This window comes from Megalopta genalis, chromosome 2 (genome assembly GCF_051020955.1).
Source record: "Megalopta genalis isolate 19385.01 chromosome 2, iyMegGena1_principal, whole genome shotgun sequence".
NCBI lineage: Eukaryota > Metazoa > Arthropoda > Insecta > Hymenoptera > Halictidae > Megalopta > Megalopta genalis.
Genome location: NC_135014.1, coordinates 36,818,279 through 36,845,973, shown reverse-complemented (window position 1 = coordinate 36,845,973; position 27,695 = coordinate 36,818,279). Strand labels below are relative to the sequence as shown.

Genomic DNA, 27,695 nt, shown 5'->3' with positions numbered 1-27,695 from the left:
AATTCGAACCGAAAGCACGAATGTATCGCAACAAATGATAGCATAATTGGACGATAATCGGGTAAATAACAAATCGGAACAAATAAAGATTAAAGCAAAGGATAGTACAACTAATTAGTCTAAATAATCGATTAACTCCATGAAACAGAAAGTCGAGAAATGTGATGAAATAATATGCATTGTTCTTCAAAATTCTCTTTAAAATAAAAGTTGAAATAAACATTGCATAATGCATAAATACAGATGTAGCTTTCATGTAAATACATGTAGAATGAATAAGACAGGATAGCTTCGGTGTAATTGTTATCGGCTGAAACAAATTATTTATTATTCGACGACCAAAACAATTTTGTTGTTCAACAGCGCTATTCTCTATTACTTGGGAAATTTATCATAAATAAAAAAAAGTTACGACTGAACCAAGTGCTTTGACACTGAAATTTAAAATATTTCAAAAAGTGGAGCCAATCGATTTGGCCTGTGAACGGCTCAAATAACGAGTTCCAACAAACAATACCAGAATTTGAATGACAGTTAAATAAGCACTAAATCGAGACAGTTCCTCGTTCCAAACAGTTCGACGAGTCCTGTACGAGTCCTTTGTTGTCCAAAGTGCGTCGTTCTTAAGAAGAAGAGACCACTGTACACAGAATTTTCGGTACAGAGAACTGTAACCTGGATCACATGGAAGAGCCGAGGATACCACGACAGATAAAACTGCCTGGTACAGCATAATTTGTTATTTTTCTCGGAACGTAGCAACGGTGCTCTAAAGGTCAAACCACCGCGGTGCCGCGAACGCTACGGCCCTGAGTCGCGGCATCGGGTGATTGGCTGAGCGAGCGGGGCCACGTGACCTGTCAAGCGGCGTGCTTGCGCGGTGCAGTGGTCGCGCGTCGTAGAGAGGAGACCTGTCTCCCGCCACCTCCACCAGCGTAACCAGTAGCGCGGCTCAGCTGTTTCTGTTTACTAAACAAAGGAGCCAGAAATCAGTTCAACGGTGGACGGCGAGCGGCACGTTCGTGTGTCGGTGCTCTCGGCACACAGCACTGGTTACCTTTTTTTTTTTTTATACACTCTAACCTCTGTTCGGGTGTCGCGAGGGGTCCACATCTGGCTTGATGATCGCGGCGATATAAGATCGCGAGTGAGCGCCCAAGAGAGACAGACGGAGAGACGGGAATCAGCTTTGCCCGTGGTCCGCCAGGTCGATCGGCCAGGGATATAATATCCGGTGACATCTAGGAGGTCGGGCGCATACGACGAGAGGCAACAGTGAGTAGAGCTGATCTGATCTATCATTGCCGAGATATTACGGGCGTCTCTCGGAGCCTCTTCGAGATCCAACGCGAATCCTTGACCCGATTCCCAAGCGCGATATTCTTGTACCGCATCTTAAAGTCTCTCGCTCTGTTCCCCGTTCAATCTTTCCGTCGGCTCTCCGACTTTGCTCGATCGATCCACGCCGCGACGTAGAACGCTCCTGGTCCCTTCTATTCGCCGCGATGCGAAACGCTCTGGCATACCTACCTGTGCAACGGACAGAGTTCTCCGATGCAGTTAGCCTGCGCGGATCGCGGCCACGTCGCCGCAGCCGCCGCCTGTTTGTTTCCGGAACCTAGACGCGGGACAGGCCGAGCTCGACCTCCCTCGTCGATATTCCTCTTTTCCATCTTTTCCCATCTTGTTCCGATCCTTGTGGATTCTGGATAAGGAAATCGGGAGTGTGGTTTACCTATTCCCGACGGATGGGTGTTGTTTTGGAGATGGAGGACAGCGACACCCTCTGTGGGTGGATGGGCCTAGCTTGGAGTGGGGTGCGGATGTACGGGGTTCTGTCTGAATACGCATCTCTCGGATTGTGCTCGTCCTTTTTTGCTAAATAGATTCACTTCGAACGAAACGTTTGCAGAAATACAGGCGCGTATTTGTTGATTTTGTAAATTGTTTGAATTCTGTTTGCCACGGGAGATGTCCCAGCCAGGTTGGAGTGGTGGTGGATGCATGGAAAATTCACTGATTGACCATTTTAGGGTTTTCATTAATCCTCGCGGCGAATTGAAACCCCCAGTTTAAGACTCGAGAGGAAATATAGGACACGTAGCAGCTGATTTTATAAATTGAATTCCGATCGCCACGGTAAATGTTCTAGTTGGGTTGCAATTGGTGGTAGACGTTTGCACAGTCTTCCGACTGTTTGACCATTTCGTGAATTGTGCACAGTCGTTTGCAAATTAAATTTACACCCATGTCTCGGGAATAAAATATTTCTTTTTTCTATATAAACATAAGACACTAATTTTACAGGATGTACAGTTTAATTTGGCATAACCCACTTACAATTATTGCTGGTAATTGCGAATCATTAGAATTTATAGAGCCAGCTCGATTTCCTTTGTCGGATCTGCGTAACTGTTTCTTGAAACTGTTGCGATTGATGCAGTAATTGTTACAACGAATGTATATGTATAATAAGCAGGAACACCATTGTAGATTAAACTATGAAGAATATTCGAGGGAACGAATTCGTACAAATTCATAATTTGCGCGAAGGTGAATTTGGAGTGCGAACCATCCAATAAATGCTTCACAAACATTTCCAATTGCCTCTTGTTGGGACGGAATAGTTGATTCACGAATTAGGGTATCTCGTTTTACGAATTAGGGTTGTTCGTGGTATTCAACGAATTTTTGGTTTGCTAAGTAGTACATGTCGAGTACTATAAACACGTATAGCATCGTGAACAGAGTGCTATGAATATAATATCGTGTGAAGTATAAATAACAGTACACAGAGCTTCATATTATTTTATTGAGCTCTAAAACGGTCAGCAGACTTCCGGCAGCTAAATTGCTAATCCACAGCGGTGTCATGACTTATCTATTGAATTAGCACAGATTCTGAGACTACATCTTCGAGGCTTTAGATCGAAAGCATGTCGCCGCCAGCAAACTGGCTAGAGACGCAGTTCGAAGACTGGTTCGTAGACGATGAATAGCGTTTTAACGTGAAACGATAGTGTGTTTTCGACGTTTCGACGAATGAGCGGCGTCTGGCGGTGTATATAATCGACGCTCTGCGACGCAGTGCGTTCAGCTACGCGTTCGAGGACTTACATAATCGCAATCAGCTGTGCGGCAGCGCACGCTTTGACAGCTGCTCTACGTCGTATTTTCATCGCGGCGCGTCGTCGTTTCCTCGAACCAGTATCCTCTGTCGCAATCGCACCTCTTATCTCGATCGTGAATTTCATTGAGAAATCTCGTTTTAACCGGATTGGCTAGAGACTTACCGAGACTTGGGTCGCTCGAAAAGTCGGATTTATTAGCCAGCAATTACGGTGGATCGATCATCGGCGTCGTAGTTGTGCCGAAACGATGAACCGTGGTCGATGATTTTGAATCGGCGATCGATTATCGAACGTCGTCCGGACGTTCTGTAAATGTCGCGTGTCGAAATACCTTTGATACATCGATCTTGCGACTCCCGCGATCATTAGTGGACGCGCCGTGACAAGAAGATTGCATGTTCCGTCCGTGGTTCGCGCAGGTTTATTAGCCGAATGAATTCGAACTCGTTTTAAAACTCGAGTGATTACTGTACACGTTGTAATAATTGTATGCAGTTCACCTTCTCTCCGCGTTTAGTTTATTCAACGAATTCGATTGGTTACGATAAAATAAAATTGATAGTATAAAATAAGAGGATAAAATGAAATTAAACAAAATAAGAATAAAATAACATAAAATGAAGTAGAATAGAATAAAATAAAATCAGGTAGAATAGAATAAAATACAATAAATTAAATTCTAACGAAATATCATGATTTATGCAAGGAATGTAAAATTACGCTATCATTAAACCATTAAACTATTATTGATTATACGTCCAGTTTATTTAATTAATCTACTTCATCAGGAATCCAACAGGGTACAATTAGCTGTACCCTGCAGTAATCACTACAATTAAGTCTTGTCGCGCAACGAACGTAATTGCAGTTCATCAAGATGCATTTTGCAACGAGAATCCCCGAGTACAGGAACCAGAAAACTAGGGAAAACCACCGTGAACACTGAAATCCGCTGAAATTGCCGATGTTCAAGGTTAAAGATAAAGTCCCGCTCGTCGAAGACGGAAAACTCGGCTGTCCCGATAAAGCGTCAATTATTCACAGAAGCTTACATAAATATGGTTCGTTCATCATGCGACGAACGATAAGAGGCAGCGTTACGCGTCGAGACAGCGTAGCAGCCGCAGCGAGAGCCTAATCGGAGTCATTGTTGCGTTTCGTGCGAGGAACGGTCGCGCCGACTTCGTTCTACGAGTTCGACGGCAATAACGGCCGACGAAGGAGGCTCGGACAAAGAGCCGCGGATTCGTGTGAACTGCGTCGTTCCCTCGCCACCTCAAGGCCGATGCAATTCAGGAGAGAAACTGTGCTCCGACACGTTCGCTCGGACATAAGGAAGCGCGAAATTTATGCGGAATCGGACGGCGCTGCGCCTGGAATCACGATTGTGCGAGTCGAGCTCCTCGCTCGAATCACATCCATCGGTCCGTACAATGTCTTTCTTCGACGGTCCTCGGCAGGCCGTTACAAATTTTTATGCAGATTTCGATTTTCCGGTTCGTCTGACACGCGACGTCGACACGGCGTGTCGATGCCAACCGCGCACGTATCGTTAATTCTCGTTGATGGAGCTTGTTCGGAGTGTCGGCTCTTAACACTTGGCCAACCGAACGGGGAGATCTTCTCGTTTAAAACGAAGTCGCTTGATGGACCGAATGAGAAAATCTTCCACTTTTATCTTCTCAACGCGTGGCCCTTATTCTGCTTACTTATTTTTGTTGCCATCGATCGGTTTTGACTCGAAGTTTTTCGCAATTCATTGAACACTTCTTCTTTCTTTATGAAACACTGCCGCGTCAGCAGTACGTGGGTGACAGAATTGTTAAAAATTCAATTTCTGAAAATTGATTCTTACACTAATCAAAATTATAATTTCTTTATTTTATTAATATTTGCAAGAGGTGCAAATGTTGGAGAAGTAATCGATGCTATACAAGTTTGTTTTGAGATTTGAATTTAATTGAATGAATTCGATGAATTAATTTAGGCTTAAATAGACATTAATTCGATGAATTTTGTGAGGCTTATGGCGCGATCGTGAAAGTGTTCAGAGAATCGCCATCCATTATTCTATTCATTATTCCATCCATTATTCCACTCGGTCGAAACGGAATCGCTCGTGTACACTCGATCAGGGCGGACTGTCATCAAACGGCTTACCGAGGCTCGCAAAATTGCAAAATTCCCGTCCTTGTCGATAGTTGCACGCTATCAAACAGATTAGATAAGTTCTGCTGATAACGCGATCAGGAAACACGTACACCCCCGTCACGACATTCGCTCTAGCGAACGTGACACGGAACAGACTCGATCTCCGGAGATTTCCGAAATTGTTACACCAGAAAGTACTCGCTTTTAATCGTATCTAACTTCCAACGGATTATGCGAACATCTGTGCTCGTTAACGCGTTGATTACCGAAGATCAACCCCAAAAATTCGCATAAAATCGAAGCGATTTTATCCATCAATCTGAAACCAGAGCGTTTATAATCATAGTGAATGGTATTCCTACTCTTTTGCATTTTAAACGTCCTAGTAAAATTCAGTTTGTTCGAATATACTACAATAAAAATGAATTTTGAAAACCAGTCGAATGTTAGTGTGGCTTGGTGACTTCGGTGGCTTGCTAAAATTTTGAGAAAAAACCTGGCCTACTTTGGATTACAAACCGCACATTATAGAATTTTTTCAGATTTTTTTGTTACATACTGTGTGCGCGAAAAATTGACAAACCAAAACAAAATTGGAAAATTGCAGATTTCTCAAGGTTAAGAAATGTTCGCACTGCATTCTCTCTACTTTTCCCTTAATTACGATATATCAGTTTTCGCGTTTTATTTTCGCGCAACTTCTTTATTTAGCATGTGGGACCCATCTGCGAAAATAAAATCAGAACGAGCTGCAAGTGCACCGTAAAAGTTGCTCGTAGGGTTTTTAGGCTATTTCGCGACCACTTCGCGCAGATTTTCGCGGACCCCGCGGGCTACGAACAGCAGACCGAACGAACCCCGAGGAATAATAAAGGAATAATAGCTCGCTATCGTTCCCCATGGTTCGGAGGGCCTACGCGATGCCTAAAATACTCGCGTGCTTGTGATTAGAAAGCAAGCAACGGGTTCGGCGACCATTGTCCCGAAGCGGTTCGAAAAGGCCGGCCGCTGCCAGCTGTTTATTTTTAAATATTAGAAACGGATCAGCGGCAGTTTCGGCTGCAGACGGGTTCCCGAAGTTACTAATCCCGGATCCCCAGTCCCGGCAGCGGCAGGAAGCAATTAACCGGGCTGATCCCCCGTTAACGTAAACGTTACGGACAGTTTGATCGTCACTTCTTATCGACAGATCTTCTCAAGCAGCCGACAACTTCCTGCAATCATCTCCAATCTTTCTCTCTCTCTCTCTCTCTCTCTCTCTCTCTCTGTCTCTGTCTCTCTCTCTCTCTCTCTCTGTCTCTCTCTCTCTCTCTCCTTTTTCTTCTCTTTCTCTTCCTGGCGTCACGAGGAAAGTAATTTCTTGGAACGAGGTTCTTCTCTCGCGTGATCTACGAGGTTCGTCCCGGTAATCGAGAGAAACCGTTCTCCACGCGGAGATCTATGAATCACGGATCCGCGATGCGAACGACGCGTTCGGGTCGTTGGATTTTCCCTTCGGTGGGACTCCGCGGGAAGGAGACAGCGAATTTGCGTCATTCGGGATGTTCTTGGCAGGAATTTCTCTGTGGGGCACTGTGTTTATTTCGTTGAACCCGAGGGCCAAGAAGCCACGCCTGGTGTGCACGGTATTTTAGACCCGGAAGAAAGTTGTAACTGCAAGACAGAGAATTTTTTTGTTACTATCTGTTGTACTCTGTTTTTTATCGTTTATATCATACCGCGTACCCTACGGATTCCAGGAAGATGAAAAGAATTTTAGAACACCGATTCTATTATTTTCAAGAATATTTTGGATCGATGAAATTACCTTCTAGCTGCCGGCTTTGAACAGTGAACAGTCTGATAATGACATCATCGATTCTATCGACACGCAATATGTAAAATCATGTTTCGTTCGATAAGATAAATGTACAAAGTCGTATCTTATTCGATTCTCCTACAGATAATTGTAGAAAGTTGTATTTTATTCGATTCTGTTTCTAGTAAATGTAGAAAGTCGTACTTTTTTCGATTCTGCTTCAGATAAATGTACACGGTTGAATTTTATTCAATTCCGTTTGAGATAAATGTACAACGTCGCGTAGTAAATCATGTAATAATTTCTACAATTATATCTTACAGAGACCTGTAAGATCGTAGTTTAATCAATTAATATTTTATGCATATCTAGAAAGTCGCAGTTCAAGCAATTATACTATATGCGCGAACCGGTAAAATACTAGTTCAGATTACATTCGTCTTCGTGCTTCGATCCTAGAGTATCGTTGGCGGTGGTTTACGATCGCGGTTCGAGGCTCACCGAAATCAGCGGTCTGATCATGACACCGCCAGTTCTACTGATCCACATTCCCCATCCGGCCGCTCGTGTTTCTCACGAGAGAACTGCAAGAATGCATTCGCGCATCCAGCTGCCGCACAAAGACGTTAAATATCAAAGTGGTCATCTTTCCCGCGGACTATCTCGGTTTCAAGCTGAAAGAAAAATTTGGTCTTCGACCGACGGTGCGCTGGGGAAGCCTTTGTAAAGCCAGCACCAGGCTCGGTACCAAACGAGACGTGCACAGCGAACGGTGTCCGATGTATCTCTTGTCGGCTTTCACACACACGTCGATATAATTGCCGTGCACCGATGCGAGACACGCTCTTAAAAGCCGAGAAACGAACAAAGCGTACGTGCACACTGGCATCGCGGGCACAGCGTTTCCCAATCTCGCGTCCCGCGTCCTTTGCTTTCGATCGTTCGACGCGGTTTCTATTCCGTCGGGCCCCGCGAAAATCGTTCGACCGATCCGGCATCGATACCGCAATGCTTCGCGAGCATTTCGACCTCGGCTGTTTTTCGTGCCGAACGCCTTCTCGCGATGTCTTAATCGCTCGTGTCATTGTCTTTTTCGTTGCTCTTTTCGTGAACTTTTTCATTGTCGACGTCGTTGTCGGAACGCTTCGAGGTCGAAATCATTTTACTCGCGAGAGGACAAACCGCCTGCAGTAACATGATTCAGCCGTTTCTCCCGGAACAATGCTACCTTAGACAGAGAATAGTTGAGCGTTCTTTAGACGGTGCACAGTCATTAGAAAAATTCATTAGATAGCTACGGCTAGGTAACCGCAGATGACTTCTCGGCATCTATATTGTCGGAAGTTGATCTTCGTTATCAAGACTCGTTACAATCGGTTGCATTAAATAACATGAAACTGGAAAACTTTTTCTGTATATTTTTAAGTGTCCTTTATATTTTAGAGCCTGCAGATTTTTCCGCAAATTGCGCCAGCTTGCGCGGGAACAACTGGAACGAACGATCTATTTTCTGTCTTACCGAATCGAATAAACCACCAAATAAATTATCGGTTCTTCTAGCGTCCTTCCGGGTATTTTTAGCGCATAAAATCGGCAGCGCGGCGGCATCGAATCCAATCTTTTAGGCTGGCCGGTCGCGCCAGATCCGAAATTACGTTTGGAAACGGGGGCGCGACGGCGGGTCGGCCTTGAACCGCGCGAAATCATGAAATGCAACGCGTCCGAGGGTTGTCGGAGGGGTGTCGCGATTAGCCTAGGAAACGAGGAAGGACGCGCATTCGCCGGTAATCGGTTTAAGAATAGAGACAAAAGGTTGGGAGACGCTGATCCGCGTTCGACACGGCGACGGCGGCTGTGCGCCTGTAGAGAGGCGTGGATCCTCGCGTGTATCGTAAATAGGCGTCCCTGCGGAGGTGTGTGCGTGTCTTTGTAACTGCGTGGCAGATATATCTGCACGCACGTGTATAATGCTCTCGGGTCGTGAGCTCAGCGAACGGCAACCTTGGCTAACCGAGTAATATTCCGAGACGGGAGAGCATTTGCGCAGCACACTGCGGCCAGCCGGACCTTCGTCGATAGTTCCTTCTCGCATCGACCCGCCTCGACGAAACTCAGTTTCCCCAACGATTTCCCGTCAAATTTTTCACCGGAAACTTTTCCGGCCGCCGTCCTCCGGGTCCCGGAACGCTTTATCGGGGAGTATTCGGCACCGCGAGCGGGCTGCAAACTGCATTTCCCTCGAAGCATCGCGAAACATTTCGGAACGCGCGGGCTCGATGGGAGGTCCAACAGAAATCCTCCGGACAGTTTCACGAGGTCTTTGTAAAAGTGGATCCTTAAATTTATGGTACGTTCGGTCTAGAGGATAATTCACCAGAGATTTAAGATATAAAGACAAGAGATGCTCGAATTCGAACGATTTTCCTGGGAAACGAGTCTCTTCGGTTTTCCGATAACTATGTCGAGTGAAAATATTTCAGAAGAAAATGACCCGTGACCCGCGAAAGTGCCGACTTCGAGCTTTAAAATACAGCGGAAATATTGAAAGAAATTAAAAATACTATTATACTATTTTCGAGTCGATAAAATAATTAAACAGTGAAAGAAATGTCTATGCAGTTTCTGCGTCATGCAGGCAACGCAGGCAAGTTTTATTCTGCATGAAACACCACGGTCTAGCGATCAGGTTTATTGTTGCACGATTCTTTCTTTTTATCAAGTTATAATTAGACTGCGGATCTTCATGCAAAATAAAAATTGCGTGCAGTCACTGCAAGATGCAGGCGCTTAAGACATTTATTTCTTTTCTTAATAATTCCAACGAGTTGAACGCAGCGCAATCGTGTCCTTGAGTTCTTTAAATGTTTTCACCGTATCAAATTTGATGTACTACGTAAATGCACAAAATCCGCAGTCTGGTTACAACGATTTCAGAGACACCGCACGCGTACGTACAATTTCATTGGGAGACCACTGTTCGCCGTTTTTCGGATCCGAACTTCCGATCCCGTTGTAGAACCCCGTGGAAATTGCGCAGCCGCTCTGCTCCATCGGGCCGACGTTTAGAAAGTATCGTCTATCAGTTTTTGTTGCTCTCCGCGGGCCTGGACCAAAAGCATTACGGGAAAATTATAGTAGAAAATGGTAGCTCCGCTACCGGGGAACGGTCCGCGGTCTTTTCTGCAGCTTTCTAAGGCCTTGAGCTCCGCGCTGCGAACGTGTCCTGCCACCTGGAGGATCCGTGCACTCCTAGGCCGAACAATCCTGTGTCGCATTTCGCTAGTTAACGAACTATAAACAGACTTTTGCAACGCCGTGCACGCGCGCGTGTGTGTTGTGCGTGTGTCACCGTTGAATTTCACTTAGCTCGTCTTCGAGAGGTACAACTTCGCTCGCGAGCGTTTCGCAACGATGCCTTGAAAATCATTCCGAAAGGTAACTTGGACAATAGAGTCGCTGTTTAACTTCCTGATGGAAGTCATTCGAAGATGATCAATGCGACACTTGGAGCCAGGCAGCAATTTTCTCGCGTCAGGTTTCAAGGGATGTTTTCGTGTCGATGGCCAATTCGAAGCAATTGTAAATTGGTTCAAAGAGTGCATTGTGCATCGGAGGCGCAACTTGACTTTCTAGTGGAAATAGTTCAAAGATGGTCAAAACGATATTCAGAGTCAGTGATTTCAATTCTCCTGCACCGAATTAGCGAACCTTATCGCGCGAGAGACGGAGAAACTATGTTGAAGAGATTGCTTTTGCATCGACAGCTTAAAAATGATGTATAAACTGCCGACTTTTCGTGTAAAATAGAAATTCTATAAATCGCCTGCAAGAAATAAAAACTGACTAAACAGTTCATTCCTTTCTTAGTAACTTTATCGGATTGATAATTATAGAATGATATTTTCTAATTTTTTAATTCTCTCCCATAAGAATTCGAAGGTTATGTCAAGTGCGCGCCTGAATAAAGAAACACATTCGACAATTTCTAACGAAAGCAGCTTTATGATTTCAATAATTATGAAATAAAAAATGTGAAATCGGTCGCTTGACCGGCGATGGTAGGTTTAGTGTTGAATTGTCCATTTTTGTGCACAATCCGAGCGCGAATTAGGGAGAAATTACTGCACTCGTTTCGGCCATAAATGCATAAAATCGAAATGATTTCGAACAATGAATTAGGGGCCTCTGCACTCCGAAACTGACCGAAATGCTACGCATAGCGAACGATCGCAACGTTCTTATACCTCCGATTGACTCTATCCTGAAAACCTGAGCGATTCGGAAGGGACGTTTTCGCGAGGGTCGATCGGATTGCACCTCGAGCACAGAGTCTTTCTCTAGAGCAGTCGTCTCCGACTGACCCAGTACTCGGCAGCTTCTGCTTGACATTTCGTAACCGCCACCGTCGACGTATATTTAGCTCCACGCAGTTGCTCGCGCTAGCGACGCTAGGATTCGCGCCTTTATGGGGCTCTTGCACCGCCGCGGCGTGCTTTTCAGAGTTATTAGACATTCAGAGGGGCCGGCTATTCGTTAGGAAGCTCCGTTTGAATAGCCGCAGTCAAACGGGAACGTTTGTCCCTGTTTCATTGAAGAAACCGAGTCCCCGAGGAACTGCGTGGCTCGCCGCACGTTGCAAAAGCACCCTAACGCTCGCGTTCGCTGAATTCGTGTGGCTGTCAGCTGTTACGGACACTTGCTGCGTCTTCGTAAATATTCCAATCTCCGATGTAACTCGATGTGCATTAACACATTACCGTCCGGTCGACCGGTAATGGTAATTTTCTTGATTGCCCGTGAAATGCAATTTAAAAGCAGAAAGTCCAATCGTAAAATTGATTCGCGTAATCGCAATCCGAATAAAGTCCATTCTGAACGAAGCAACGTATATTATAATTGAATTTCGCTGTCTGATATTTTACAAAGTTATATCCATGTTTGTAAAACGATGCAGCAACCTTGAAGTACGCCGGTTACGCGCAAACGTTTTCGAACAGCGAAACTTTTGTGTTAAAAATGGAACAATCAAAAATTGACAACTCGAGCATCGAGAATTTGCAACAGAATTTCCAGCAGATTTTGCAACAGATTTTGCAACAGATTTTGCAACGGAATGTGCAACAGCCGCTTCGCGCGCGAAGTGAAGGAGGAGAACACGTGGCGGTCGACGAACAGAGATTAGGCAAAAAAAGCGACTAGAAATTCAATGTGGATCGTTCTGACCTTACCGGTGGTAGCAGCAAGCACCGGTTACTCTATAAACGGAAGGAAAGTGAGAATCGGCAGAAACCGTGGAACATTTGAAAAGATTCGGAACGCGTACGCACGCGATTAGCTCTCCGCAGTCACAGTCATAGACAATTTAATAAAACTTTCACCGAACCGCAAAGTTTGTTAACAGGTCCGAGGAAATACGTTAAAGAGAGCGGATAGAAACGATCCGCGATAGTCTGTATCGTGTTTCCAATGGGAAAAAGTGTTCGCCGCTTCTCCGGCGATCTTCTCGGCGCGTCGGACAATGTGGTGCGTTTCGATGATCAAGGGAAAACGACTCGCGCCTCGCCAAGGAGCGTTCCGAGAACTCTTCTGAACCGGTTGATATAGTTCAACGTTACATTTGCTGTCACGGAAACGTGTTTGAACGGTGATTAACGCGCTCAATGTCGCGTATCCTTCGTTTCGTTCGCGACTGAAATCGGTGGTGTTTCAGTGGGCTGCGAATTTTCTGTGTTCATGAGGAAAATGTATTATTTTTATTATTATTGTTATTTATTTTTTCGTGTTTTAATCATAATTTATCCTCGAATACGGGTAGAAAAACCCTTCGTTTGCGTGCGCGACAATGTGTTCGCGAAATAGAAAAGAATCATCGAAGCAATGTGAGACTGCTAGCGCGGCATTTTCACCGAACCAATCCAAGGAGGACATCAATTTTTATTTCGTTCTTGCCTCCTGCGATTTGGGGCAGAACGGTTTTACTTTGCAGCCACCGGACGTACAACGATTGAAACATTTTAAGAGTGCAATGTTATCAAAGCACCAAGATTCTTGAAAGAGAAAATCAATTTCTGGTTCATTCTTGCCTCTGATAATCGTATGAATAATAAATGACAAATAAATAAATAATAAGTAATCGTGCAAGTGAGAAATAATATTATTATTGCACAATGCTTGGGAGAAATAGATTTTAGAAACAGCGAATAGTCTATAAATAATTTTGTCCGTGTAATACAGAAGTTTGTAAATAAACATTTTTCGAAATAATAGTTACATATGGATATTACGTAGTTAAATATATTTGAAAAGCTATTGTTACTACTATTTCAGAAAATGTTTATCTAATAAATTCAGTAGCACACGTGAAAACAAAAATGTTTATCTAAATTGATCTTAAAACATATTTAGTCTATTTCATATTTCAAAAATCAGGTTTTTCCCAGTCCTGGCATCGCGCTACGATCGAACGAACAAATTTCCATTATAATATCTTTATTTCTCGGAGTCCCGGCTAAGAAAGTGATTTACGCGGCAACTACACGAAAGAGGCACCTACAACGCGGCGATCCGCGCGTTGTTTTAAGAGCGGCGCGTCCACGGTGGACAATGCGGTGCATCGAGCCGCGGTCGAATTAGCTCGAATTAAGTTATCATGCTACTGGAGTATGAATAGCCGTCTCTGTGGAGCGTAGCTCGGAGAGTTGAAGGCATCCGCTGCTCCTATTAATCGTTTCCTCGGCGTGCCGGTTTCCGCCTCGATCGCCATTCCAATTTGCTCGGTTTGATTTACGGCCGCGAGCATTGCGCGCGCGGAAAATCATTGCCCGAGGAGAAAGTAGCAACGCGTGCTCGCGTCTACCGCGGCTGTTGTTGCCGTTGCCGGTGATGTTGCCGTTGCAGTCGCAGTTGCAGTTGCCTCTGTCCGGCTCTGTGTCGGGACCGAGCAGCGAACGGATCGCGTGATGCAACCGAACCGCGTTGTGTAATTTCATTAGGATCGTTTTGCATGGTTATTATCAGCACGGCTCGGTCGCTCGTTCAATTACAAAAGCCTAGTCGTGTTTTACAATGTCGGGGCTGTTGCATTGTTCAAAACGATCGCTTTTGTAGTTTACAGCCTTCCCGAGAGCGAAACAGAGACAGAGGCTGTCCTTTGTCCCCAGGATACCCTTCCCATCCTCGTCCTCGACCGGAAAGGAATCAAGGCGAAGGACCTTCCGTGATTCCATGCCACCCGGTATACAGTGACCAACACCCGGCGACCTGTTGTCGAGAATCCGCCGTTTGCGATGGCCACGCATCGGATAGCCGAGCTTCTCCGGACCTGATGCACGATCGAGGAACACCCTACCAATTTCGACACCTGCGGAAACAGTTAGGCCACCTCAATGTTCCTAATCCGCGTCACGTTTTATCGCGCCGCTCCAGCGAACTTGCAGAAACGATAAATTATCATCGAAAAGTTCACGATCTTCGTACCCTTGTAATTTCACGCAGAAAAATCTCACGAGGTTCTTTTCACGCTCGTTTTCCAGACTGAAGTCTCTACTTTCGCGTCCTTGATCCCGGTTTAGCCGAAAGAATAATATCTCGTTGCAGAACAGAGCGAGAAACCGCGGTTGAAATTGTTGCAGATCGGACAAGTGCGCGGAAGGTACGCGATTTTCCTCTGCGTTTGCTTCAACGTGACCGTACGGAGGAAGTTTTGTCCTTATTTCTACCGAATATATTTTCTTATATTTCGCTATCGTCTACGAACGTGCCGATAACGCGGCTAACAAGACGGATGATTCGCTTCCGAATCTTGGCGGTTTTCCAGCGGCCTCGCATGAGAATACAGAACCGCCTATGAAAATATGACATCGTCCAAAGTTCGTCGGTCCGGTTTCTGCCCGGAGTACAGATCTGCTCCGAAACTGGTGCATCTCCGCGCGCGCAAAAAAAAAACTAATCCACCATCTTCCTCGGTTCTCTCGGTCGAAACGTTTCCCTTCCGTGTAGAAAATTATTAAGATCCGGTCCAAGATAGCGATTCGTCCGTTTCTCGGCGATCGGTGCTTTCTATCGTATCATCCTGAACCGATTAGGCTGGCCGGTTGTGCGAACCTCGGCAGGTGAGCGCGTCGAAAACCGGCGAGCGACACGAATCGCGGGCGCGCGGCCGCGGAATGGAATGCGGCAGCTCTGGAATCAAAAATGCTCTCTGCCGGCGAACGAGAACGAAAATCACGGGGAACGCGATTACGGAATACGCGCGTGTGTATAGATCGTTCATGTTTGAGAAGCGTTACGTCGATTTGGCGTAGGTCCGAGGCGGCCGCGAGCGCTGGAAACCGGCCAAACCGTGTCGTTTCCATTTACGCGAAACTTCGACGCGACACGGCTCCCTCCTTTCCGTCTCCCGCTTTCTAATTCGGTTTGCCGTGCCCTCGGTATCGTCTCGTTCCGCGGCGGAGCACAAGACCGAGGACGAACCGCGTCGACATGTTCGAAACGGCGCGACGGGACAGGGCGAAATAAAAAGAAAAAAAAAGGTTGTCGATCTTTGCGAAGGGGGAGTTTTCATCCCCTTCGGGGGCAAATTGTGCACGGACCGGGAAAAGAGCGCACCGGGCGACACGCTCGGGACGACACGGCGAGAGGAGTGGACGGGGCCGGCATAATAGTCATTGCATTATTCCCCGGCTTCCCCTACGTAATCGCGATATCGGTTCAACGGCCATGCGAAATTAACTTTCTCCGGTGCGGCTCTGCCAACGAGAAGCCTGCTAGAAGCGAGCGCTACGATCCAGCGTTGCGCCGCTAGCGATGTCCTCGAGAGACGCGCGTTTCCTCTTCTTTTTTTTTTTACGGTGCACCGGCAACCCTTGTTCCGCCATTTTGCTCCGCAGCTTACCTGCCATTTACCCTCGGACCATTTTCTCGACCGTTTTCACGTCGTTTAGAACAATTCTCTAATTTATTCGGCAATTTTTCCAAGCATATTTTCATAGATTGTTTGCGTGCAAACTTATCAGTAGATTTTACTCTGCGATTTTTCCAAATATATTTTTCAAGATATTTCTCGCAGGCTTATTAGTAGACCCCGGATCTTTATGCAAAATATAAATTGCCTACATAGATTGCATAAAAACAAGAGTTGCACAAAGATGTATGCGTCGTTTGAATATTTTCAACAAATTGAAAATATTTCGACGAGATTCTTCAATTGTTCTAATTTTTTTTACTGTTCTGCACTTCGCTCACCCATTTTTCCTATAAGTGCATAAAATATCATCTAATATATTATCTAATGCAACAGTAATTTATTTTATTTCATTGGATTTTATGCACTTGCGACGAAAGTGCATACAGGCAGATTACAAAACAGTGAATGCAGATAAATTCAACGATGCTAGTAGACTTTTTCCAAAATATTAAAAATGTTAAAAAGGAGAACAAATATTTGTTTAACTCCTGTTCGCTGCAATCGCGACACATAATTTTTATTTTGCGTAAAGATCCGCAAGCCGTTTAACCCCTGTTTCAGATTGAAACAAAGCTTTTCATTCTCGTTCTGAGTATCATTCGCAAATCTTTAGACCCTGTAAAAAGATTCGAACCTTAAAACCTTTGTTCTTGAATGAAAATCATTTCGCTTTGTTTCAATGAAAAAAATTCTTTCAAATAATAAATTCGCTTTGATTTAATAAATCCATGAAATATTAAAAACTCTAAAAAAATTTAATTCAATATCTTCGCATGAAATGGAAATAAAAAGGATGAAAATACAGATGGATTAGAAATGCTATCGGTGGCAATTTTTCCGTTTGCATCACATACTATCAAATGCATTCTAGCAGTGTTATATGTATACATATATATGTACGTTCCGTTACTGCAACATATCGCAGGAATTTTTCGCTGAAACACACAGCCGGCGGGTTAGTTAGCGTGGGGCACCGCATCTAATGAGAATGGGCAGCGTAAAAACGTCGGAGACGAAGGCTGGAAGGTAGGCCAGATGTTTGAGAATGAGAGACAAAGGGCTGAAGAACGCGGAGCAGAGTGGCTTTCGACGACGACGACAACGCCGGGAAAAGAAAGACACGGGCATCATCGAGGAAAGAGCCGGTGCGACCGGGCATCCTCGACGAATACCTGGTCTGACCATATCCGCTAAGGTCGCGGCATTGTCTTTTTGCGCGACGGAAAACCGGTACCGGTTCCCTTGTCGCCGCTGGAAAACGATTCCACGATCGAGCGAGCGCTCGCCCACGCGATCACGCTCTACAACGAAACGCATTTTGCTTTGCGTGCTAGAGACACTCTTATCGTCTTCTTATAGGCGCGAATTTACGACGCAGCGAACACCGTCACACTAGAATTATCAGAGAATGATGACCAGCTCGTGGAATGTGTCGAGAGCGTCGGAACACGGTTGCGACAGAGATCGTAAAGAGAAATGATGCATTGTGAATGTTTTGTAACTGGAGGAACGAAGTAACGATGGACGTCTCGAAAGCTTCTCTGAAGAAACCGATCGACTCTAGTTTCCAATAATTGTCACATTTTACTCGAATCTCGTTAACTCTCGTAAAGTAAAAAAGAACAAGATGATATTAATAAATAAATAAATAATAATAATAATATATAATAATAAATATAAAATATAAATAAATATAAATATAAATAAATATATAATAAAATAATAATAATCAATTAAGCTTATTAATATTATAATTTCGCTAATTAAATTCAATGGAACAGGATATGCTGTATTCCATGAACCAAGTAAAAATCGTATCAATGTTGTCTTAGGTATATAATTAATTATTCTACCTCATCAATTAATATTAAATGTGTATTGCTTTCTTGATAGTTTGAGTTAACTAAATAAAATAAACCAGATGAACATAATCCATGAGCAATTATAACAATGTAACAATCATTAATCCCTACTTTATAAAATTGTTATTATTCTTCTAATTCCTGTATGCACCATTGATGAATATTCTACTAAAAGTTTGCTGTCCAATTGACGTAAACATGATACAACCAATAAAATAATACAAAATCGTACGAATAATAGTTAAAATAATATAACCAATTAATCTATAAATAATTAATTCTAAAGAATAATTAATAAATACATAGCTGTACACAGAGAAATTAATATCGTGCATGTTGGTACATTCGAAGTCACGGTACGTGATACGATGTTCAATCAGTCTACGGCTTTCATTTGCTAAATTGTTTTAGTGATTCGTTAACTGTCGGGATACGTTCGAAGAATACATTTAACACAGCATACTAAGATAATCAGTGTATTTTTCAGTCAAACTATCGTTCAAGGCGCGTGTACTCGACTTGATATATATATATATATATATATATATATATATATATATATATATATATATATATATATATATATATATATATATATATATATATATATATATATATTATATTTATATAATATTTATATAATAATAAATTTATAATATATAATTTATAAATAATTTATATTATATATATATATATATTATTCCGACTCGGAATTTGATTTCCTCGAAAACGAAGCCTCCCACGGAACTTCGTCATTCTTGATTTTTCATCGAATTTCTAGCTGTAGTACCTACCCGATCCAATTTGTGCCACGAATTATGAAACACCCTGTACAATAATTAGGAGCCGACCGACCCCCCCGAATCCCACGAAAGGTTCGAGCGAGGCGAGTACAAGAGCGGACTCTGTTTCCTTTCAGAATGCAGTAAACATGCCGTCGTTGCTGGAAGCGCTGGAGCTGAAGTACGGTAGTTCAACGACCGACTGCTCGCTGACCGACGAGGAGACGGAGTCTAGCTCGCCGAAGGCCGCCCTCTCTGTCAGCATATTCATCCCGAAGAAGTCGCCGCGGCACACGGTCCCCGCTCTGCTGGTGCTGCAGGACTGCGACATCGAGTGCGCCGGGAACGACGACGAGAAGCTGCGCAGCAAGTGCAAGAACGTCGAGGAGCTCGACCTCGCCCAGAACAAGCTCTCGCAATGGACGGAGGTGTTCGGGATCCTGCAGCACATGCCGAAGATCAAGTTCGTGAACCTGAGCTTCAACAGCCTCGCGGAGGTCCTCGAGATCAAGCACGGTAGCTACGACCTGCTGAAGAACCTGGTCCTGAACGGGACCAGGGTGTCCTGGTCGACGGTGCAGGGACTGATACGGTTGCTGCGTAACCTGGAGGAGCTACACCTGTCCTTGAACGAGTACAAGACCGTCGACATAGAGTACCAGAAGCCGGAGAACGGGAACCCTTCGGTGAAGAAGCTGCACTTCACCGGGAACCCGATAGAGGTCTGGAACGAGATCTCGAAGCTGGGCTACGTCTTCCCCAATCTGGAGAGCCTGGTCCTCGCGGAGTGTCCGCTGAGATCGCTCGCGTTGGTGGACAATAGGAACTCGAACGACGAGGAGACCACATGCCAGAAGAAGGAGCAGGAGAGCCTCTGCCAGGACAACGAGAACATGAACAATCTCGGGGTGGACGAGAACGGGTCCGTGGACGGCAAAGGGAATCGGATATACGCCGAGGGCAAGGTCAATTACGACAGGTCCGAGTCCGAGTCGGAGTCCAGTGGGACCACCATCAAGTCCTCCCACGATCCCTTCAGGAAGCTGCGGTTCTTGAACGTGAATGGAACGCTGCTCTCCACGTGGGACGACGTCGAGAGGCTCGCCAGGTTCCCGGTCCTGAAGTCGCTGAGGATTCAGGGCTGCCCTCTTTTCGAGGTGAAAGAGCTTTCCTTCGTCTAAAACTTGACTTTCGATACTTTTCTCCCTGGTACAGTATACGAAATTTCTAGAAGAACACTGCTAGGGAGCCAAGCAAGGAATATGGCGAAAACCATTTACAGTAGAATCCGTTGTACAGAAAGTTAATAAATTTAGTACTTACGTATACCGTTACATTTAAAATTAAGCAAAGAACACGGGAAAAAACCGTTATGCAATGCAAGATTAACAGGCGCGACAATTCGCGTATTTTTAAAGAAATTACAACGACTAACATCTTTGCTGCTCGAATAAAACAAGATATAGAACTGTCGGTAAGTACGCGATGTGAGCAGCAAATACCACAAAACGATAGACGATTGTAATATTAACGTTACATTTTTATTAAAAATAGCAGTGTTCTTCTAGAAATCTCGTATACCGTATCTCGATCGATCACCGTGGCTAATTGTCGAATTTTGAAGCATTTAATCGAAAGAAGACTGAGTAATTAGTAGACCGGGGATTTCATGCATTTGTGACAAAAATGAGTATCTGTAGCTTTAAAGAGAAGAAAAAGAGTAAAAGAATTAAAGAATTAAGAGCATCGATACATTGCATTCGACCTACTACAACTATTAAAGAAAGAAAAAAGTTCCCAAATGATTCCCGACTCTTGCAACAAACATAGACAATTTTAATTTCGCGCAAAAATCCGCAGTCTAATGATCAGAAACTGACATCTGTGCGCCCTTTCGAACTCTTCGGCATCTACCTGTATAATCTACGGGATATTAAAGTCTCGATCTGCGTAGAGATCGGCCGATAAAGTTAAACCGAGGTCTGTCGACAATTCGGGCCACGGTCTGTTAATTGTCTCGTTCCCGCTGCGAGCATCCGGCTCGCGGGATAAATAAAAAAACAATGAAGAGCGAGCAATCGATGTTCCAGAGTCCTCGGGAGTACACGGAGCACGAGAGGCGGCAGCTGTTGATAGCGAGGCTGCCGAACGTCGAGACGTTGAACGGCGGCGGCGTGATATCGTCCCAGGAACGCGAGGACGCCGAGAGGGCCTTCATCCGCTACTACATGGACAAACCGGAAGCGGACAGGCCTGAAAGGTGCGTCGAAAACTCGCCATTCGATCGGCCGTTCCTCGATTTAGATCCGTCAGCGTCTGGTTCCTGTCTTTCCGTTTTCATTCGACAAGCCGCGGCCTCCTTATGTTCGCGCTCCTCTATTCTTGATCCGGACCCATCGGCCGCCATCTTGTCCGCGAGTGGACCGCCATGTGCGCGCCGTTCAAGGATCTTCGAGACTGTTAGGGACACTTGCCGATGAATATTTATAGTCGATTTGCGAACGAACGAGTTTGGAATTACGAAAGTTCGCCAATTTCCTATTTTTCTTTGTTCGCCCGCTGACTCGTTCGTTCTTTATGCTCGATCTTCCCTTTGGGAGAATGAGCTTGTTGAGTCGGAAACTTCCACAAACTTTCATAAACGAATGATCGTTTCGGGTCCTCTGATTGTCAAGATCAAAGACTGGCTCCGATGGATCGACGCCATTTTCCAATTTCACTAGGATCAAAGACGCTTTCGTAAAGAGAACGAGTCATAAATAATCTCCGATGCGATCCATCACTGTTCGAATCCACCAGCTACGAGTCATCGGGACAAACGAGTTTTTGCTTTCACCGAATAGATAAGGGTTCAAAATAAATAAAATAAAAAATAGAAAGGAGTAAATATTATACGAGAGAATAAAATAAATGTCTGATAAAGAAACGGAAGTTATTTATGACTCGACCTAATATTTACATGAACGTCGTACCAGAAGAACACCGAGTGTATTTCGGTTAAATGAACGAGCCGCCATTGTCCCACTAATTCAGATCCTTGAATGGCGTGTTCGTGCCTGGCCGGCCTGGCCGAAGTGCAGAGAAGTTAATTTGGCGTCAATCCCGCCGGGAATTAACTGCCGTATATTTTCTCCGGGTCTCCGCATTCATCGTTTCTATTCTAGTTGCACCAGAAACCATAAAGCTATTCTAGTTTCACGGGCGGCGTTTGTCGCCGCGACGCGCGAACCCTAACTTGACCCTGTTCCTCCGTTTTCAGGTACTCGGAGCTGGTGGCTATTCACGGCAAGCTGGACCCGCTGGTTCACGTTGACCTGACGCCGGAGAAGAGGGTCAAGGTCACGTTCACATACGGCGACCTGGTCGAGGTAAATTATTCGCCGTTTGCCCGCGGAAACCGATAATTGGCCACCGTAATTAACCCTCGTCCGCCCCCCGTTCCCACTGCCTAATCTCGCCGTGGATCAATCATGCGAGATCAGTGCGATACAAACGCGAACGACCGACTCGGCAAGTTCTTTCCGCAAGTCCATCTCGCTTTCAAACGAAATCTGCGAGTTCTGCGAATTCTTTTTCTCATTCGTTCGTGTCGAACTCGAATTCTGCTCTTTTGCTATGAATTTTTGAACGTGCTATTTTCTTCTAAAAAATGTTTAGGGTGTGAAAATCATAAGCGAAGGGTTGAGAATGAAATGCTAGAGCATAATTTGCGAAACTTACAATTTGGTCAGTACCCATGTAAATCTGAATTTAATCAGTGTCCACGACAATTAAAATTTAGTCATTATCCACGAAGATTACAATTTAGCCAGTGTCCACGACAATTAAAGTTTAGTCATTATCCACGAAGATTACAATTTAGTCAGTATGCACCAAAATGGAAATTACTATGAGGAAAAGACGAGGGTAAATAACGATGTCCAATCGTCTCGCTTGTAAAATTGTCGCGTTTGTTCGCTCAGCTGATCAATCTTTGCTACCGCAAGCCGTTCGAAGGGCATTCACGGTTTCCCATAGACCGCCGCGCGTAGATACATTGTTAAACATCGCTGGGAAATTGTAGGTACGCTCCGTGGACGTGTACAGGACGGTTTTCGAGCTGAAAACCAAGCTGGAGACGATGGTGAAAATCCCGGCGAATCGGATGCGACTGTTCTACGTGGACCAGGTGAGCAATCCCGGACGACGTCACTTTATCTGTTGTTTCTTCTGTTTTGCAGAATGATTGGTTCCTCGAGAGTCCCCTTAAAAACCACGAAATCACGATATAGAACCCACACACCCCTCCCACGAAATCGCGCTAACCTCGGCGAGCCGCGAAAATTTCGAAAATTATCGAGCATCGAGGTAAATCGTTTCTACAGTGTGTCCGCATAGGCGTACCGAAAATTCTTTTCCCTTTTTTCTTTGCTTCGAACGGTACACCAGAAGTGTGCGTGTGTGTATGTGTGCACTGTGTTTGGCGCAAGTCCTTGATGGTCTTTGCGATTGTTCAGGACACGAAATAGTTACTCTTAGAAACAGTTACTTACGGTTTGATCTTTCAGTCTAATCTAATAATAATAATAATAATTATTATTTATTTATTCATGTGTACGGGCAGAATTACCCTTTGTTACAGAAAAGTAGTAAAAAGTAAGAGATTTTAAATGGCAATCGCATGAGTACAAACGAAGAGAAAAAAGAAAAATAGAGTATAAACAAAAAGAAAAGAGAGAAAAATTATGTACATACATAATATATATATTTATATATTATTATTATATATTATAATATATATTAGAATAATATAATATATATTATATATTATTACACATTATGATATATATTATAATAATATAATATATATTATTATGTTTAATGTATCTATCGTATCTTGAACGCATTCCAAGACAATGAATTGCGTGCACTTGTGCCAGACACCCTGCGGTGTTCGTGCCTGCGACGTTGCTTTAATGGATCCGATGGTTTCATTCAGGTGATGAAGGCGCAATACGGCCCCGAGGAGATGCTCTACCCGAACAAGCAGCTGTATCGGTACAACATACGGAACGGCGACGAGATCATCATCGACAGCAAGCTGAACCGCTGCGTGTCCGCGTCCTCCGGCACGCCCTCGATACGCTCCTGAAGAAGGTTCGCCAGCGAGTCGTCGGACGACTCGAAACAGACCTGACGATCGTCAGGGTCCGATCTCCAGTAACGAGCTGACGACCCGAAAAGAGAACAGAGAAAGGAGGACCGCCGCGATCGACGAAGATCCGCGAAGATCGCAGGAAGTCGACGTCGGGGACACTCGAGATCTTTTTATATAAGCATTCTTCGAGTAAAGTTGTTTTTCTAGCGACGAACTGTGTACACGTCGTCGATTCTTCAGGGTTCGAAGAGAAGCGTTTCGAAAAGAGAGCGGTGGGGGAGGGGGCTGCAGAGAGTCGATGGATCGCGATCGATCCCTGAGGGCGTCCGCCGGGTACGATCGTTGGCCCGCGTTTGATACTCGATTAGATCGTTAGGCGAAGGGCGTCGCGGACATTTTCATTTTTACACGAGAGAGAGACAGATTCCGGCGAGAATCGGCGACCCTTCCGCGAAGCTTCGCAATAATCGTTAGCGTAGATTACAGCAGCCTATCAGAGGAAATGAAACCAGTTACGTACTTAGAAGAAGTAGTACTCCGCTCGCGGATTCCTTCCTGAGTGCTGTGGGTGCTCGATAAGCAGCCGCTGGGGACAATCTCGCGTCGACTTACCTACACGGTTCTACGTTGATCGACGTGTTTCCAAACGGCGTCTCTTAGATACTAGTCGAAGACGTCGAGATTACAGCGCCGCGATTGTTTCTTCGCCGAAGAAGAATCTTCAGAGATTTCGCGGCCGATTTCGTTCCGTTTCAACGATACTCTCCTCTTCTTTTGTAACTAATATAATTCGTAACTAAATTTGTAGACTATTGGCAATTTGCGGGGAGGCTAAGCGGCGGGGATATCGCGCGACAGCCCCCGGCGCGACTGCTTATCGAGCGTCCACTGATCTAGCCGGCATCCCGGGTGCCACAGTTATTACTTTGCTACTGTACAGTGAAGCAAGAAACCTTAGCAATTGATAAGTGTCTCGTACGGAAGAGAGACGTCAAAAAATCATCGTAGACCTTGACCAGTCGACTTAGAGACGAATGAACACAGTGAGAGTGCTTGGTCGACAGTAGACCTGGACGGACTTCTAGTGTTAATACGGTGAATGTTGAGTAGTGAGATGTTGACTCCAGTTTGTTGATGTTCTGTAACTGTAAGAGGACTCTGTCTAAAGGCGAGCGAGTTGCGGACGAATTTTTAAGAAAAAGAAAAAAACAAAAGAGAGAGGAAGAGAGAGAGAGAGAGAGAGAGAAAGGGAGAGAAAGAGGGAGCGAACTATTTTTGTAGACCGCAGTCGTCTTCGGACCAGTTTGCTGAAGACTATGGCTGGGCGTTGTAAAAAAAAAGTGTACACGGTGTACCGCTTTGTATCGTCCGCGCACGTGGACACACCGAATTCTTTCGTTTATTCCCGAGGACTCCGGTCGTCCTGGACGATACCGAAGAAGACGAACGAACAGATCTTTTTTCTGTTTTTCTTTTTTTTTTTTTTAAAGCGTCGTTCAAACGTTATCCAGCGTCGGGCGACGAGCCCCGACACCATGGAACACTTTCGGTCGCAGTCCCCATGCATTTTCGATGTGTACTTAAGCTCCGGAGAACAATCGTTGACGACGAATCGGTTAACGCCAACTTTCTATACTTTTAGCCGATAATTTACAGCCGTCTTTCACTTCGTGGTGTATATGTTGTTTTTCTTTGGGATTCGGAGAGTGTGCAGACACCAGTTTCCCGACGATGCCATGGCCGATCGTTCGCGCAAGGACACTAGCACGAAGAAACGGCAACGCGTTGTCTGCCGCGTGTCCCGCGACAACAGCGAGATCAAGGAAGAGACGGGGGGGAACCTTGAAGAGTCACTTAGTGCCTGCCTTTTAACTAGCATAAACTCGGATACTTCTAACACTGCCCTTGTAAATACCATTGGAACGCGCGGACGACCGAGTTTCGGCTCCGCGACGCGACGCAACTTCGTCGACTCTTCAGGTGCGCGGGACCTGACCTTGGAACGTTCTTCGATCGACGATCTCATTGAACCATACTGTTACCGTACCGGAAAAATTGTAGCATCGACCCGCGTGCGTTTCACGTACCTAAAGATTATTAGATACTCTTTCTTGCTGGAGAATCCGATACTGTTCTGCTGACAATGGTTGCACACAAGAGCCTAGAACGATACTTCATGCATATTTGCTGCACGCTCGAATGCACTTGCTGTGATCTCACGTTGGGAAAATTGAATCATACTTCTCCACGCAGTTATTTTAAATTGACGAGCGTAAGAGCGAACGTTTTCATGACGCGTAAGAAATTGTTCTATCAATTATTTAAAACATTATCCAATCAGAAGATCGACGTCGATCTTAAAGAACTATGTTGTTCAACAGAAATGAATGTGTCTATCAATGACTATCGTGAAAACCGAACGAAAGTACGTTCGGAGGGATTGGAAACAATTATTACCGTAAGATCAGAAAGTATGTAGTCATGGCTGCCGCTAAAAATCGTCGAGAACCCTATCGCGAGAGTTGTAAAAAACGAGTGTCCTGAAATGTCAATGTATATAGCCACGGAAAACCGAGCGGAGGGTTCAACAAATGTCCTCGCACAGACACAAAGAGGCCGAACGTTAAAAAGTATCCGAGAATGAAAGAGATCGGCGATCTAAGGAACGCACAGGGGTCAGAGTTCGTGAAATGTCGCGTTCCCCGGTTCGAACGTTCCAGCGGCAGGTCCCGAAGAATGTGGTTGAGGGTTCGAGGGTCGGAAGAGTCGGCAGAGACGTGTTCCTCGAAGATCGCACGCTGCATCGCGACCGTTGTTGACGTCGGAATTCCAGGGAACGCGGGGATCGCGCTCGATCGACGCCCGTGCCCCTGAGATCCTGGCGCGCAGTATGTGTCTAGTCTCGGAAAAGGAGCTCTGCATCATTCTGATTTTATATAATAACGATCCTTTTTTGTGCTGGCGCAAACGTGTACGTACTAACGAAATAAAAATCCTTTATATATGAGAGATTAGAGATGGTTGTGGCAGGGACGACGATGCTCCGCGTTTTTCTGTTCTTCCTTCGTTCATCCTCCAGTTCGCCGAATCGATGCCCGGCTGGAAAAGGTTAAACGATTCGCCGGCCTTGACGGGATGCATATTATTTCGTAACCGGTTGCATGGGGCTGGCTTTTCCGCGAGAATAGCCGAGCCTAGGCGAGCGCATCGATCGCGACGCTGGCCGTCGCGACGTCCCTAAGGGAACCGTCGCGCCGATTGGCCGACGCTTACGACGCCGAGCAGCTTTTTGTTATCACGCAGTAAAATTCTCGAGGAGAATCGCGGATCTGCGGCGGGCTGTAAAAAGGAGGCAATGTGAAATTCATTAGGGCCATCAGACGCGTTTATGTCCAGCGATTCATGGTTTTAAAATCGCGCAGGGCGGTAGGCGGACTAGCTCCGCCCCTGGCAGAGGTGAACACCTGCGCCCCATCGCCCCGTTCCTCTCCCACTGTTTGAAAATTGTTGACAACATTTTCTACCGCAGCTCGAAGTGCAACGAAGGCCGGGAACGATTCCAAAAGAGGAACAACTTAGGGGTCGCGAACGACCTCGAGGAGCGCGACTGCTCCAGGGGGTAGGTTCGTTAGGGTTTCTCGCAAATCAAAGAGCAAACAGCGGGCTCCGAGGCCTCCAATCCCATTCCCATCGATCTCGAATCTCCGCACTGCAAGTCACCAACGTTCAATCTTTCTAATTGCAACCAACCCCCTCCCCTAACCGTGTGCCTACGTAGATCCTTCTCATCGTTCTCAATGTCGAATCTGTTCTTTTTTTCTTCTGTCATTTTTTTCCAGCGGAGAATCGATCGAAGGGGCGCCACGTCC

At 45.2% G+C, this 27,695-nt stretch overlaps 1 protein-coding gene across 3 annotated transcripts; it reads left to right on the top strand.

Moving 5' to 3' along the window:
- The first annotated feature begins 907 nt into the window (after positions 1-907).
- Positions 908-26,835, top strand: mlt (tubulin folding cofactor E like protein mlt). 3 transcript variants are annotated; one of them, XM_033479134.2, is made up of 7 exons: positions 908-1,275; positions 14,188-14,451; positions 18,827-19,846; positions 20,780-20,949; positions 21,949-22,057; positions 22,753-22,857; positions 23,668-26,835. In XM_033479134.2, the coding sequence occupies exons 3-7, from the start codon at positions 18,839-18,841 to the stop codon at positions 23,818-23,820; spliced, it is 1,545 nt and encodes a 514-aa protein (XP_033335025.1). In that variant the 5' UTR covers positions 908-1,275; positions 14,188-14,451; positions 18,827-18,838; the 3' UTR covers positions 23,821-26,835. The 3 variants fall into 3 exon arrangements, with proteins under 3 accessions (XP_033335025.1, XP_033335024.1, XP_033335027.2); XM_033479133.2 differs by lacking the exon at positions 14,188-14,451 and having other exon boundaries at positions 909-1,275; XM_033479136.2 differs by lacking the exons at positions 908-1,275; positions 14,188-14,451; positions 22,753-22,857; positions 23,668-26,835 and adding exons at positions 4,537-4,555; positions 22,910-23,118.
- Positions 26,836-27,695: the final 860 nt, after the last annotated feature.